This window comes from Halichoerus grypus, chromosome 5 (assembly GCF_964656455.1).
Source record: "Halichoerus grypus chromosome 5, mHalGry1.hap1.1, whole genome shotgun sequence".
NCBI lineage: Eukaryota > Metazoa > Chordata > Mammalia > Carnivora > Phocidae > Halichoerus > Halichoerus grypus.
In genome coordinates, this window is record NC_135716.1 from 134,291,323 (window position 1) to 134,306,841 (window position 15,519).

The following is a 15,519-nucleotide window of genomic DNA, read 5'->3' on the forward strand; positions in this document are numbered from 1 at the left end:
AATGGGAGAGGGAGAGGCAGGCTTCCCGCGGAGCAGGGAGCCCGATGTGGGGCTCGATCCCAGGACCCTGGGATCATGACCTGAGCAGAAGGCAGACGCTTAACGACTGAGCTACCTAGGCACCCCAGGATAACATTTTTTAAAGGTGATTTTAAAATTTCAACAGAGCATTTAAGTATTCTGCCTATGAAATTTATAAAGCTCTTTCCAGAAAGAAAAGCATAACCATGTGATCAATAGGAGACTCCATGCATCATCGAAAAGACCATGAACCAGTGCTCTGTCAATGGTGCTTGAAGATGACTCTTTGGACCTCAGATTCTTCATGTGTCAACTGAATCAGTGGGACCACTTGACTACATGAAGCTAATGTTCTGTGATGCTATGATTCATTTTTCTGGAGGACCCAGCCAAGTTGGAGATTCCCTTGGTTTATCTAGTGGATTAAACTTTCCAGATTCTTACAGTGGTTTTGTTTGCTTTTCTTTAACCACCTCCCGCATCACTGAGCTGTGTGGATATTTGCTAAGAACATGTGAAACGTTCCAAGCTAGGGGACTTTTTGGACACAGATTCTGAAACTTCAGTTGAGAGGTTGGCCAGGCAAAGTGGTTGGTTTTCTTTGTGGGGTAGGGTAGGAGAGAAGAGAAAGAAATATCTGCTTTTAATAGGTCAGAACTAACCACAAAATAATTGGGCCTACAGTCTAATCTAATCATGCTTTTGTTTATTCACTTCATATAAAAGTCTCTTACGAATGCATCTGAGCACAATATATAATAATAATAATACTATAACATACATTGTGAGAAACTTTTGAAAACAATAAAATGTCCACCTGAAATATGCAGTGTAAATAGACATACAAACCCATTGGTCATGCACATTTGTGCCATTTCTTTAACTAGTGAGTTACAATGCTGAACTGAAAGCTTGGAATATATTTTACAAATGGGAGACGGAAGCCAATAAGAGGCCTAACAAGTGTTATCAGAAGCTTCACATTTGCATAATTTACTACATCAGTTCACATTTTATTATAAAATTCACATTGTTTTATTGTTTGTTTGTTTTTTTGTAATTAATTGGAACATGACATTCCTGCTTAACGGCTGGCAGGAGGCTTTTGCTTCAAAATCAGTAGTTTGGGAACACTTAGAAGAACCGTCTGTGAGCAAATGTAGTGTTGCTGTTTAAGCCAAAGCCACAATGAGAGTAGAACCCAGTTATAACCCAACTCACGCAGACACAGATTTGGATAGAACATGGGTGAAAACTACATCCCCTTGCCCCCTACCCCTATCAAACTATACAAAAGTAAAAGCTCAGTATAAACCATTTAGTATCGAATGTGAGAATCCTGTTTCCAAAACTGGTTCACAAAGGGGTTGTGCAGTATGAGCAACTCAGACAGGGAAGAGGGCAGACCTTCTGAATAAAAGCCCACAGATGTCCTCACCGGGGAGGGGGTCGTATGTCTCTCTTAAGCGATGTCCAGGTTATATAATACACCATACAAAATGTTACAAGAAAAGTCGCAACTCTTAGGCAGAGTTTTCTACACAAATGTAACACCACCATTGGCAGGCAATGTTAGATATATAAATTAATAACTTACAAAACATTACATTATATACATGAAGTAATAAATATACTGTTATAAACAGAAATGGAGGTGTTAGCGCAGAAGGCAGTTCAAGAGAAAGACGGCAGCATCAGATTGGAAACGGTGTGTCACTGGGTAGAGAACGAGGGGGGGAGGGGACAGGATGGGGTGTGTGTGCAGGGCCCAGGGGCTCAGGGCTACGGGACACAACATGGCGCACTGCCTCATCGAGCTGAATTTTACACAGACTGTTATTGGGAATGACATGACTACCCCTTCCTACCTCTCAGTTTGTTCACTTTTCTTCTGTTTGCAGCACAAAAAGTGAAGTTCTAAGAGGAGAAAAAAATACTGCTGTAAGCAGGCAGACAGAGATAAGTTATACGGGCAACTGTGAAGCTGGATGGGACCATAGGGGAAGGAAGTAGAATGTGGTTAGAAGCGTATCCTTTCTATTTGCAAAAGTAACTGTAGTAAAGTGAAAGATATTGCCCAAGAAAGAAGGAAGACCATTTTCTTTCCTTTTTTTTTTTCCCAGAAAGAGTCAAAAAAGTTTATGTCAACTTTGAACGCTTATCCGTGTAGAAGTTGATACTAAACTCTAGGTATTCAACAGGCATTTTAAAGACGTGAAAATGTTTTACAAAAAAGGCACACAGGTTGGCAGACAAGGGGACAGGTGAGCAGATTCATAAATGAAGTTATTAATCAGTCAGTTCAGTCACTAGGGGGGACAGATTCCCAAAACTTAGTGCAGAAAAAAAATCTCTCAGTTTTGTGTCTTCCATTTTCAAGCCATTTACTCAGGATCTGACCTTGGCCTCCAGTACCAGATAAAGCTTCAGCTCTCCACTAAGCTTGCAAACAAGGCAAGTCAACCGTGGGATTTTCTGAACTGCTGTTTGCTTCATGGTCTCGCATTCTGGCTCCCAACTCAAGTAACTGGAGAGGCCACATGGCCCTTGTCCCGTGCAGGCCTACGCCCCCATGATGGGCTGGCCCTACCATCCAGCTGGCATGCTTGTCAAAGGTGGAATGTTCATCTCCACACGGAGAAGGCAATTATGTGTCAATCGGGGACTTGTCTTCTGCCCCAGTGTCTCCATCAGTCTCTCCTAGCGAATCCCTATGGTCAGGGTCAATCACACAAAGCGTCTTTGTGCTGCTGAAATAATTGTGACCCTCTCCCTCTTTGTCAGGGCCTTCGGAATCCTCCTCTTCAAGGGTCAGTTCAAATTGGAACTTCTCCATCAGACCCTGACAGTCTCTGCCCTGCTCGTCCGGCGGCGGGGAGGGGCTCTGGGGTATCATGCTCTGGTACCAGTTCCTGTTATCTTCCAACGTATCCAGAATGTCCTGGGCGTCAGGCTGCACCAGATCTGCCCAGGTCTCCCACAGTGGATGCACGATGTAGTCAATGAAACCAACCTGGAAAAAAATAAGTTACATGTCGATTATTATGATGGGCTCTTGAAAACCAAACAAGTTGTTCTGGTTTCTAGGCGAAGAAAGAGGCACAACAAGCTAAGAGAGATCAATAAGGATGGATTCCCCTATTTGAGCACGTACTATACGGTACACCATGCCCTGGATGTAATATATACATTATTGCTCTTATGTCCGCAAAGTAAGTATTGTTACCCACCCTTTACAAAGGAGGAAGCTAAGACTCATTGAGATGAAATATCTTGTCAGAGATCACAGAGCCGGTAAGTGGTAGAGCTGGGACTTTGACCCAGCTCCGTCTGATTCCCAAGCCTGTGTTTGTCTCACTATAACTGACTACTTTTCCTCTTCTGTGTGCCAGATAAGAAGTCTGGATGTAACTCTGGTTGGGAATGACTTTGTCACTACTTGGATTCTGTGAGTCATTCTCCGAAGAAGGAAGCTCCAGGTCTAATGAGTTCTGACTCAAGATTCTTTCCCTGATAAATTTAAAATATGCTGCCATTCCAAAATGAAGAGGAGACAGCCCCTGATGACTCTGAAATTTCTCAAGTTCCGTGGAATGCTTTTGTTTGTAGACGACTTTGGTAAAACATCTGAATATACTTCCAGCGCCTAAACAAACAAATCTCCCCTCTGTGGACATGTCTGCAATTGTCTTAGATCCACAGGGTACGGTCACTTCCATCAGGAGAAAGGAGGGAAAATAAAAACAATTAAGCAGTTCCTTTGCTAGTGTTCCTGTGAATAAATACGAGGCTTATGGCTCTGTTATGGTTTACACAGGGGCTATGCATCCTGCATGAGCTGGCTCTGTGGCCTTATGCTGACCTCTCCATTGTCGGACAAACAGGAAACACTGGGGGTGGGGGCAGGTTGTGAAAAAGAATAGGCACTAGTTGAATGAGGGAATGGAATTCCCCTGTCCTGGTCTGGGGGACTGGAGAGATGCTGGGTCCGGTTGCAGAGGTAAATGAGCAAGAGCAATGTATATGCATCCATGGGACATGATACAGCTCTCTTTCCACACTACTGGAAACCTTTCCTTTTTTTTTTTTTAAGATTTTATTTATTTAATTAATTAACAGAGACAGAGAGACAGCGAGAGAGGGAACACAAGCAAGGGGAGTGGGAGAGGGAGAAGCAGGCTTCCTGCGGAGCAGGGAGCCCGATGTGGGGCTCGATCCCAGGACCCTGAGATCATGACCTGAGCCGAAGGCAGTCGCTTAACCAACTGAGCCACCCAGGCACCCCTGGAAACCTTTCCTTTAACAACATTCTGGTTTTTGGCAAATCATTTTTTTTTTTTTTTTTGCAAATCATTTAATACATCGAAGTTCATATGTGACTCTTTTATATCTATATCTACCTGTATCTATATATTTATATCTATCATCTATCGATCTATCTATCACCTATCTATTGACCTATCTATCGTCTATCTTCTCCTCCCTGGTGCTTCCCTAGTCTTAACATAACTCACACCAAAGTCAGGGACATCTCTGATCTGCACTGGAACTTGACTGCAGATGATTCAGATATTTCTCTTGCTTCCACCCACTCCCTTTTCCTTCTTTATGTGTATTTAATGGATTTGAGAGACTATTTTCAAGGTGTTTTCCAGGGACCTGAAAAAACAAGCTCAAGGAAATGGAGAAAATGGAATGAGATGAACACCGTGCAATCATTTCCTTTCTTCATTTGCTTTGCTTCTGCTAAATGCTCAGAACTTTTTTGAACGGTAGCCTCTAGTTGCTTATTTGCTGGGCCCCGGGATGAGAGAGCTCTACAAATCCTAACAGCACCTAGTCAAGGGCTTTATTGCCAGATGACTCAGACAATGCTTGCCAGAGCCCATCTGCGGGAAACACCAGAATGGACCATGATGTCATGGCAACAGGGAGACCTGCTACAGTGATGGAGAGGGAAGAGCTCTGGGCAGAGGGCAGCTGGGTCACTTGGGAGCTGGTGAAATGAGCCAAGGGGACAGCTTCTCCACCTGATGCACGGGGAAAATAGCTGTTGTGTCTATCTCACAAAGCTGTGTGGGGGTTCAAACAGGACAAGTTCTGGGAAAATGTGTGGAAAACCACATAAAACACCATATAAATATACAACATCACTGTTGATAATAACTGGGCATTATTTTGATTAATTAATTAACTAACTAATTGTTCAAATTAAGGGTTTAGGGGATTTGAATTGGCCCTGACAACTGAATGCTAGCATGCATTTTTATAGCATATTAGACTTTTAGAGCACTTTCACAGATTTTAAACTCATTTGACTGGGTTCCTTTAAAAAAAACAATAAAATAATAACTGCAAGGGCACTTGGGTGGCTCAGTCAGTTAAGTGTCTGCCTTCGGCTCAGGTCATGATCCCAGGGTCCTGGGATCGAGCCCCGCATCAGGCTCCCTGCTCAGCGGGAAGCCTGCTTCTCCCTCTCCCACACGCCCCGCTTGTGTTTCCTCTCTAGCTGTCTCTCTCTCTGTCAAATAAATAAATAAATAAATCTTTAAAATAATAACTGCAAGGGTACTTTGCATTGATATTTTAAGTATATGTAAGTTTGGGGGTAGCAGGTAGCAGGGAAAAAGGATAAACACTAACAAAAAGCCCTCCTCATGCTTTTGTGATAAAGACCTAGAATAGCCTATAGACCCTCTCAATCAGGACTATATGTTGCCCTGAAAAAAAAATAACATTTCAGCAGGCCCTGAAGCCTTTGTAGGGCTATTGATACTTTCCAGTATCAGCTAGAAGTATCTGAGGCATTTCTGCATTGCCCCTTCCTCAAGCATATTGTCCCCAGTCCTCGGCGCGCAGGGAATTTGTAGCTTTGGACACAACCCAAAGATGTCAGCGTGTCCTCAGAGGTAGAGAAGCAACCTTGGAAGGGGACACGGGAAAGGGCGTCGACTGTGAGGTAGAAGAGGTATGCGGGATGAGATTCACCCTTGGCCGTGCACTTGATTATGGAGAGACAACAGACACAGGGCGGAGGAAGCAAGGATGAAGAGTTGAGCTCCTGGATAAGGACAGGGATAAGAGAAATCTGGAGGGATGGGGAGGAGGCAGCAGCTCTGAGTTCAGTCAGCTGGATTTGCTAAGGTCACAGGCAACTCTCTAAACTGCTTGAGAATACAGAGACCAAACTTCGATGAGTTTCTGAGTACGGCTTTGCCTCCACCCTGTGAAATTTAGTGTAATGGAGAAGGCAAATGAGTCACAAGTAGAATGGAACTAAATGGGTCGTTGCTTCCTTATAACCTCAGGAATTAGCTAGAACCCTCCAGTTCTACAATCAGCAGAGCTCACAGAAACTTTGAAAATTTCATATTAGATACCTGGGATTTTTCCACAGAAGCCGTGTGCTTGTCGCACATTGGGCTAATCTCCATTCCCCTCTCCCGCTCTTTGTCGCCCTGCTGGAAAAATTCCTCCATGATGCGGTCTGTCCACTGCCGATACAATTCCAAGGACTTGGTGGGGTTGCTCAGGTCTGCACAGTGTACCATGTTGCGAAGGACCTGGAATCATCAAGTTTTGAAAATCCCATAAAAGTGTAAATACTACCAGAACATCTCATGCCTCCTGTACTAGTACATTTGGTACCAAACCCAGGAACATTTTAGTTGCATTATAATTGTGGTGTGTGCACCAAAAAATGGTATTACAGTGACGCTGGCCAGCCTTGCTTATTTACCATTACAGGAGTCCTGCAAGGGAAAATGTGTGTCTTCTCAGATTGACAGTCATTGAATGTAAAAATTGGAAGGGACATTAGAGGTCAAATGCTACCATCGTTTCCCTTTCCCAGTTTGGAAAAAATGCAAAGAATTACTCAAAGTAGATGTCTTCATATTTTCCACTTGTGGAAATAGACCAGCTGATGGCAGTTTGTATAATCAAAACAGACCTAACAGTCTTCAAGTCAATGGGATTTATATCCAAACACGAGCTTTGGGGACCAGCAGTCACGTATCCCCTATTACAAATGGATTTTGCCATTTATTTTTAGAACTCAGCAATTCAATAAATAGGGTTATGTTTTTCTTCATAAATTCGAGGATAAACTTGAATGTCCATTTTCCTTAGCTTGTTCTGAAAATAAGCCCAAGTTGTAATAATAACCAGATATGAGACTAACTGGACCGATGTTTGTTTTCATTTTTTAACTGTTGTTTGGTTTAGTTTGGTTTGGCTTTGTGGTAAATCAAAGGCTTTCATCAAATACCTGTATACGATCCGTGTAGTTGTCCAGGAGAAGAACACCTGAACTTGTAACTTTCTTTGTTTCTACCATTGTCTTCAGATCTGCCAGCAGACTCATATGTTTGGACATATCCGTTGCTAACACCTAGGGTAAAAGGAAAATGAAACTCTCAGGAAACTCAGTTTATCAGAGAGAATGGTGTTTCTCCTCCTGAGAAGGGAAAGGTAAGTGAAGGATGTCGAAAGGAAGTCTTACCATGTCGATAACCATTTTCCTGAGCGTCTGGCGTTGCTTCTTGCTGAGATTCTGGAAGATGTCACAGTGTTCTTCCTGCAGCAGTTTGAAACCCACAGCAAGGTGATGGTTTTCCAACACAGATTCATCATTATACATCAAAGCGAGTTCTGAATCTGATAAACAAGGAAAAATGATGACTTAATAAGGAAGGGCTATAATTCCAACGTTGGCATGACTTCAGTGTGAAATCAGATCCAGTTCTCTCCAAATGATGTCAGGAACCAAGATTCACATATCATTTCTCATCAGAGAAACAGTTGCCCTCTTCAAGGGGGAGTAGTCAGTTTCCAAGCAAAACATGCTTGTCGTAGATATTGGTGCATAAGCTTTCTCTTTGACTAAAATTCACGGTATTTTAAAATCCTTTTTCTTCTTCTTCATTTCACATTAAGAATTTAACATTAGGTAAGTGCATTTCCAAGCAACTAAACCCTATTTTTATCTCAGTTTGTAATTTCCTTTATGTCTTCACACATTTTGTGCTTTGGGAAGGAATAAACGGACAATGCCACTCAACTTTATCATATGTATTAGCATTTTCAAACTATTTCACTTTTTATAGATTCCCCAGTCCTGTCACTTGTGACTTTCTAATTTTTCAAAGATGATAACAGCGTTGAGTGTGAAATTTTGTTTTATCCAAATAATTTAGCTCTTTGGAGCTTTCTACAAATACGGCAATGAAACATTAATAATTTTTTAGAACAATCTTGATGTCAGAGTTTCTGTCCTCTGGCCCTATATGTCAGAAATAGTCACATCTGTACCTAAATGACAGCTTCCAGCCTGCCATTCACACAGAAGAATCACAGACATCTTCTGTTAGGTAGAGCCCTGGTCTGCACTGGAGAATACGGTCAACAAATTCCAGAAGGAACATTTTCTCTTAATAAGGAATAATAGCCAAGTGATGGCGAGAGGTTACTCATTGCAGATGTTGTCACTCATATACCATTGTTTTAACTGTGTTCTTCATGTTACATCCTCAGAATACGTGGTGGGATATATGAAGTCATTTCAGCACTCCTGCCCTGTTCACCTGTAATCAATCCCAGATCTGCAAACTGGCTTTCTATGTTCTAGGTTGTCGGTGGCTGTAACAGAAAGACCATTTTTTTTCTGTGTGAAGCTACCTGGCCAGTGTATAGATTGATATGTGACACACACCATGCCCACTGATATAATCCAATAGCTACGTAGTTGCCCGAAGTTTCTATTCTTTCAGTAGAAGAACAAGGTTAAAAATGAATCTACACCACATCTAGATCATTCAGATATTCTGATGATAAAGTAGGACAGGGCCTCTTTTATAGCAAGGAGCTCAAACATTTCTATAAAACCATCAGCACTTGATGTTAATGATGACCACAACTGGATAGCCAATATTCTCAGAAGGAAAAGTACTGAGATTTTTAGCGTTTAGAAATAGTGCACTAGGGCGCCTGGGTGGCTCAGTTGGTTAAGCGACTGTCTTCGGCTCAGGTCATGATCCTGGAGTCCCTGGATCGAGTCCCGCATAGGGCTCCCTGCTCAGCAGGGAGTCTGCTTCTCCCTCTGACCCTCCCCCCTCTCATGTACTCGCTCTCTCTCATTCTCTCTCTCTCAAATAAATAAATAAAATCTTTAAAAAAAAAAAAAAAATAGTGCACTAACTGAGAAAATTCATGGATTTTCATTAGCATGGCTACTAAACATTTTCAGCATGACAAAATCACTGAGAATTTTAGCGTTTAGAAATAGTGCACTAACTGAGAAAATTCATGGATTCTCATTAGCATGGCTACTAAACATTTTCAGCATGACAAAATCACTGCGTATAGCTTGGGATCCTAAGACTGGACCAGCACTAAATGTCACTGAGGTCATCTTCCCTACTATAGACCAAGCATTCCAGTGCTTTCTTTGGAGTCTTATTTCTTTGTGGAGGTTCCCATGCTCATTTGGGCCTGTCTCCTCAGTAAAGAGGGACACCAGTGGGTCACCATGTTCTATGTGAGAGTCCTGCATAACATTGAAAATCATTATCACGTTATCCCCAAGCCTTTCTTTGTCCTTACTGGATAATCCCACATCTGTTAGTCTTTCCTCATGTATTGTATTTTCCAAATGTAGAGTACTTTTTATGGCTCCCCTCTGACCCTTTCCAAGTTCTCCATGCAGCTCAAAAATTATGTTGCCAGACTGGACACAGTATCCAGGAAAGTTCTGACCAGCTTGAGTGGAATGGAAGGATTACCTCATTATTACCCTTATTATCATCCATAATGAAAACATTAGGGGGGAAAAAATGAAGCAACGAATCATACAATTATCTCAAATGACTGTTCCAGTAGTGAACTCACTTGTGTTGATGAGAAACTGGTTGGAGACTCCAGGGTGATCAACGTCATGGATAGCAGCTGCAAAAATGGCGGCCAGAATTTCCAAATCGGTGAAGACGGCCTGCAGAACAAAACGAGCACATTTAACTCTATGTCCCATTGGCCTATCCTGCTTATTCAGTTTCATATTAAAGTATCCCGTTTCATTCTTGTTGGGAGAAGGATTGTTTGCTGATGTGGTATAATGTCTCAATGCACTAATTAAATGTAGATTCTATCCATCATCATAAGGTCTAATGTGAAAGGGATGATGGCGTAAGCCCATGCCCACATCGAGCTTATAGGAAGGCATTAGCACCATGCTCATGATGAGTGATCAGGTGGGGCCTGATGTTTGTTTCCTGGATCAGGTGTACGGCAGAATGGTGCTTATGTAACACGAGCACATATAAGTCAAAAAAGAAAGTCAGACTGGCTCTGCGCTGAGATACAACAACATTCATGTTTTCAGGCTGAGTAACTTAAAGAAGAAAGGCTAAATTCCAAACTCATAAGACTGGCAATAAATTATTTCCCAAAGCTAAATTTGTAGTGTGGTCAGAAGCTTTCATATATTCATTCATTCATCCACTCCTTCAATTCCTATGTGCTAAATGTTTACTATGGGCAAGATCTGAGAACTTCCCTAAGAAGTGAAACCTAATGCCTCACTGCTCCACTCCTTCACGCCATGTTGTGAAGCCTCTTCTGCCCCCATCTGTCCACGATAACTTAAACCTAGCATTTGTGTAGATATACATTCCTTCTGACTAAAAGGTCTTTCTCTGGCTGTAAGGTCTGTCCTCATCCTCTGTGATTACTTATTTTATCTTCGGATCCTTCAAATGCCAGCTCAGTGTCCACCTCTCCCATGAAGGCTAACTGCTCAAGGACACGTTGAGCTCTCCCTTCTCTAAACACGTGTGGCCCCCAGTGGTCAATTTCCGGCTACACAATAGGTATCCTATCAATAACAGAGGGTAGTTGACGAACAGTGCTGACCCACTCTATAATCCTTATACAGAACATACAAATAATACTGTTTCTCTCCTTCAGGGGATAAAACAGCCTCAGCTCCATCTCACTTTCCTGTCCTCTTGGATTTCTTTTCTCAGGAAATATGGAACCCAAACAATAGAGTTGTGGCCAGTTTAATCTTTTTTCACCTTCCAAACTGAACCTGTGAATATGGTGGGGCTGGATAGGGGTTGGCAAGTCCCCTTCTGTAGTGAGCCTACGCATTTTGGAAGAACCTGACTACCGTTGCTGTATGTCAAAGAAGAATATGGGCTGCTGGGCACATTGCTGCTAACATCGGTGCATGGAAATGCATTAATCTACTAAGGAAGGAGTCACAGCCACCTTCTAGCAAGATGTCTAGCAAAATGGAACACTGTTCCCCTTTGCTTCAGCATTATTAATTCTAGATATTTAGTTCTAGATATTCAGTTACTTTTTCTTCAACCCATAGAATCAGTTTTATGAATTCTTAGGAGACTAAGGCTATGGATGCTTATTCCCAACAGGAACTATATAGGACATTTCATATTATATTTCTGTGCTATCCTTCACAGTGTTTGGGATGGTGTGCGCAGTTAAGATCAGTATACGCATACTGAGGATAAACTAAATACTAGATGCTAAACTGGACACTTATTAGATACTGGAGATGCAAAGAAAAATAAAGCACCCTGGGGGCACCTGGGTGGTTTATTCGGTTAAGCGTCTGCCTCTTGATTTCTGCTCATATCATGATCTCAGGATCATGAAATTGAGCCCCGTGTCAGGCTCTGCACTCAGCGGGGAGTCTGCTTGAGATTCTCTCTCCCCCTCTGCCCCTACCCCCACTTGTCTGTACTCTCTCTCTCTCAAATAAATAAATCTTAAAAAAATAAAGCACCCTGGGGCGCCTGGGTGGCTCAGTCGTTAAGCGTCTGCCTTCGGCTCGGGTCATGGTCCCAGGGTCCTGGGATTGAGTCCCGCATCGGGCTCCCTGCTCCACGGGAAGCCTGCTTCTCCCTCTCCCACTCTCCCTGCTTGTGTTCCCTCTCTCGCTGTGTCTCTCTCTGGCAAATAAATAAATCTTAAAAAAAATAAAAATAAAAAAAAATAAAGCACCCTGTTAATTACTTGATAATTAAACAATTTCAATCGTAAGAGACATAAAGAGAGAATTACTCTGATATTCGAAAGCGGTGTAAGTAGAAATGCCATTCATTTTTATTAGCAACCCAATTTATGGATGCTACACATAATAAAGAACCAGTTCAAACATGTGCAATTATTTCTATAAATATGTTACATGTTGTATAGCACTTTGTAAAAGAGGAGGGCAGGTATGCAAAACACATCATAACTACTCACATCTAATGCTGGCGTAGAAAGAAGAACATGGGTTGACTGGGCTACATCAGCAGCGTGTAGGCTGTTATGATATGCCACATCAGAATGGTAATGGTCTTCTAAAGTCATCATGTAGGTTACAAATGTATCAGATGAGATTTTGAATGTCTTTAGGAGGTCTCTTTCCTATGTAGTAAAATGGATTAGAAAATAAATAAGTCGATGTCCAAAAATGAGGAAAAAGTCAAATCAGGAAAGTAAACTGGGATGGAAAAAAAATCATAAAGAGCCATCGAATTCAATAAGCAATACTCTCTCCTTTTCACTCACCTGGAATATGGCATACATGATGCATGTGAGGGGCCTGTTGTGTGAATATCCAGCCACATTGAAGATGTTAAGGCCCCATTTGTTCAGGTCTTCCAGCTCCTGTAATCAAAATTAGAGGAATTTAGGAATAAGGCCAGTTTTGTTAGCATGCCTCATTATTTTTATTTTGTTTTTGGACAATGGCTGTCTAAGTCTTTAGAGTGTCTATTTAGAGTGTTTTAGTTGCATGAAAATTTGAAAATGGAATGGCCTAGGAGGTTGGGTGTCCTCTTCATTTTAGTTACAAGTTTCTGTATTTTTTTTTTTTTTTTTTTCAGAAAAGAGAGAGTGTGTATCTAATACATAGATTTAGTTGCTGACCTGTATTTGCCGCACATCAGTCCTCAACCAAGCGGCATTCAGAGGTAGCTGCAAGTGGCTAGGGGTCCCTCTAGCTCCATTTCCCTGTCTCTCTTCTTCGCGGATCACTGGCCCAGTAGTAACAGCTAGAAAACCATCTTAGGGGAACTCCTTTGCCCTTTGGTTATTATCACAAAGGGCCCGGTCGGGGAGACTCAGTTGCTAGAATGTGCAGAAGTCAACCCTAATTTAATGTAAAAGGTCATGAAGAATGCCAACCATGGATTATTCTATCTTAGAGCTCTTGGGCCACAGATAGACCTGGGAGAAATATTATTCAGTCTTGCACTGTGGGATTATTCCAAGATTATCTGATTAAAGGAGTAATTTATTCCATTCTGAATTCTTGCCCAGAATAAGGGATCTAGGCTCTCTCCAGAGACCTGCCCCTTGCTCTAATTGCATCTCTCAGAAAGCCTCACTGAATGTCTGTTTGCCCATTTTCTATTGTCACAAGACTGCAAGGACCTCAGTGGTCACCTTAGGCGGCCCCCTAGGGGAATGTGTGAATTCTTTCTGTGCCTTCCTCCACTGATAGGGTTTGGGCTCTGAGTCAGTGCTGTCGACCTCTCTCATTTCTTCTCTAGCTCTGCCAATCAGTGCAGATTTTCCAACTAGTCCTTGGCATAGAGTCCTGGATCTGTCCTCTGGGACAATTCATTCCTGTCTCCTGTCTCCTGCCCTGTGGCTTCTCCCAGGGTGCCTCTGGTAGGATTCGCACTCATGAGGAACTTCCATTTACAAATCCAACTCTGAATAAAAAAATACAGCTCCTTTGTTGTAGGAAAGGGTCTTGAATTTGGTGCCCAGCAATGGACAAAGAGGCCACACCAGGCTTCTTATCATATAATTTAATCGAAAAGCAACAATGATCACTGCTCTTTTCTAGTAGATAATTTTGAGTGGCCACCTGCCGTAGAGCAAAGAGCTGCACGCACACTTGACCGCCCCGCTCAGACAAACCTTGGCCAGATGATCTTCGTTTTCCGTGTTGACTCCAAAGCGTGAGATGCTTGTATTGTTCAAGCTTGAACTATGCATTAGTTTTTTCACACCGCTTATCTGTGTCATGAGCTGTTGCTTTTTCTTCTTCTCTCGGTCTTTCTGGGTAGGAGATGGAATCTCCACATCATTCTGCTTGTCTGCAACAAGGGGAAACATTTTTCAGCCCCTGCGTGCCAGTGAGAACCCACTGCAAACCAGTATCCAGAACAACTTCCAAAGTCCTGTGCTGGGTTTTACATCTTATAAAGGACTGTCCTACATTATCTCACTTGATCTCCAGGACCATCCTGTGAGGTTGATGGGAGAAATAGGAGAATTTTTTTGCTTCTTTTTATTGCTAAATAAACTGAGGCCCAAAGGAGTGAAATAAGTTGTCCGAGCAGGACAGGTAAGACTCAATCCTCCACCTTCTATCTGCAGCGTAATTTAGAATTACGCTTCTATATTTTCAAGGTAGGGCATCAATATGTATATGCAGATGTTTTTAATTAAATAACTTATACGTCTGTATAACAGAAAACATTCATGCAGCCAGGCCCAGGTTAATAAAAACAGGCTTTATGTTCTACTCTTTTTATCATATTTGTATTTTTTTTAATTAAAAAAAAATCCAAACAACTTTAACTGGATATAACTTATCATTTCAGTTTAGATGAGCAGTCTGTAAGTTAGAGAAATCAATGGTTTGTAACCTTCAAATAATGACTTTAAGCCTTGGCTTATTACCACCATTTGAGGTTCAGAGGAAAAGTATATCAGTTTTACTTTACTTTGCTTTATTTTTATTCATTCTAATTAATAATAAACAATGCCTCTCGCTTGTCACAGGCATTAAATTGATTAAAACATTTATGCTTATTAAGTATGTATGCTGATCTCATTTAATCATTTAAAAAATTCTGCTACGACAAGGTAACAGCAGAGCTGCGATTAGCGACGGAAACATCTACCTTCTCATAGAGGTTCTCCCCTCTGTATCAGGCTATTAAAAATATCAGCAACCAAATATTCCATTTCACTTCACAGGGGGCTTCATCTTGAGTCCTTCTGAAACATGCATTAACTCTTGCAGGCCCCAGGGATGACTGTGAGTGCCCGGAGGCAATCATTTATTAAACTGCTTTAACAGCTACTTCACTGAACTAAATGACACCCTGTGGCTGAAAGAGTTAATGCAGCTCTCAGAGGTTCCTACGTGTATCTCTGCTTGTTACAGTAAAAATTAGGACAAAGACGACTTCTCCATTAGAAAATGACTTGTTTCCAGATGGCATGCTGGGACCTAGACTATTTGCTTTCAACTCTTGCAAGATGATGTCATAGGTCACATGTTTTCCCCAGAGACCTCCGCCTGCTCTCAGGGCCCTGCGGACAAGGCATCAGAGCAAAGCAAACACAGGGAGACAGAAGCAGCGCCCTGGCTGGACGCCTCAGTACCTGGAGCAAGGCTATTCTCTATCCCTAGCATCCCTGTGTTCTCTTTAGGTGCCCGCAAGCTCTGAGCCTCATCAGTCT

At 42.1% G+C, this 15,519-nt stretch overlaps 1 protein-coding gene across 11 annotated transcripts in view; it reads right to left on the reverse strand.

Annotated features, from left to right (window-relative positions):
* Positions 1-616: 616 nt before the first annotated feature.
* Positions 617-15,519, reverse strand: part of PDE4B (phosphodiesterase 4B) — a 524,480-nt gene continuing 509,577 nt past the window's right edge. For all 11 annotated transcript variants that reach the window (XM_036077702.2, XM_036077701.2, XM_078072990.1 and 8 more), the window contains 8 exons: positions 13,963-14,141; positions 12,601-12,699; positions 12,292-12,456; positions 9,910-10,009; positions 7,526-7,680; positions 7,292-7,414; positions 6,402-6,584; positions 617-3,034 (listed from right to left, as the gene is read on the reverse strand). In XM_036077702.2, the coding sequence (XP_035933595.1) occupies positions 2,669-3,034; positions 6,402-6,584; positions 7,292-7,414; positions 7,526-7,680; positions 9,910-10,009; positions 12,292-12,456; positions 12,601-12,699; positions 13,963-14,141 (1,370 nt within the window). In that variant the 3' untranslated portion in view covers positions 617-2,668. The remainder of the gene's footprint in view (positions 3,035-6,401; positions 6,585-7,291; positions 7,415-7,525; positions 7,681-9,909; positions 10,010-12,291; positions 12,457-12,600; positions 12,700-13,962; positions 14,142-15,519) is intronic.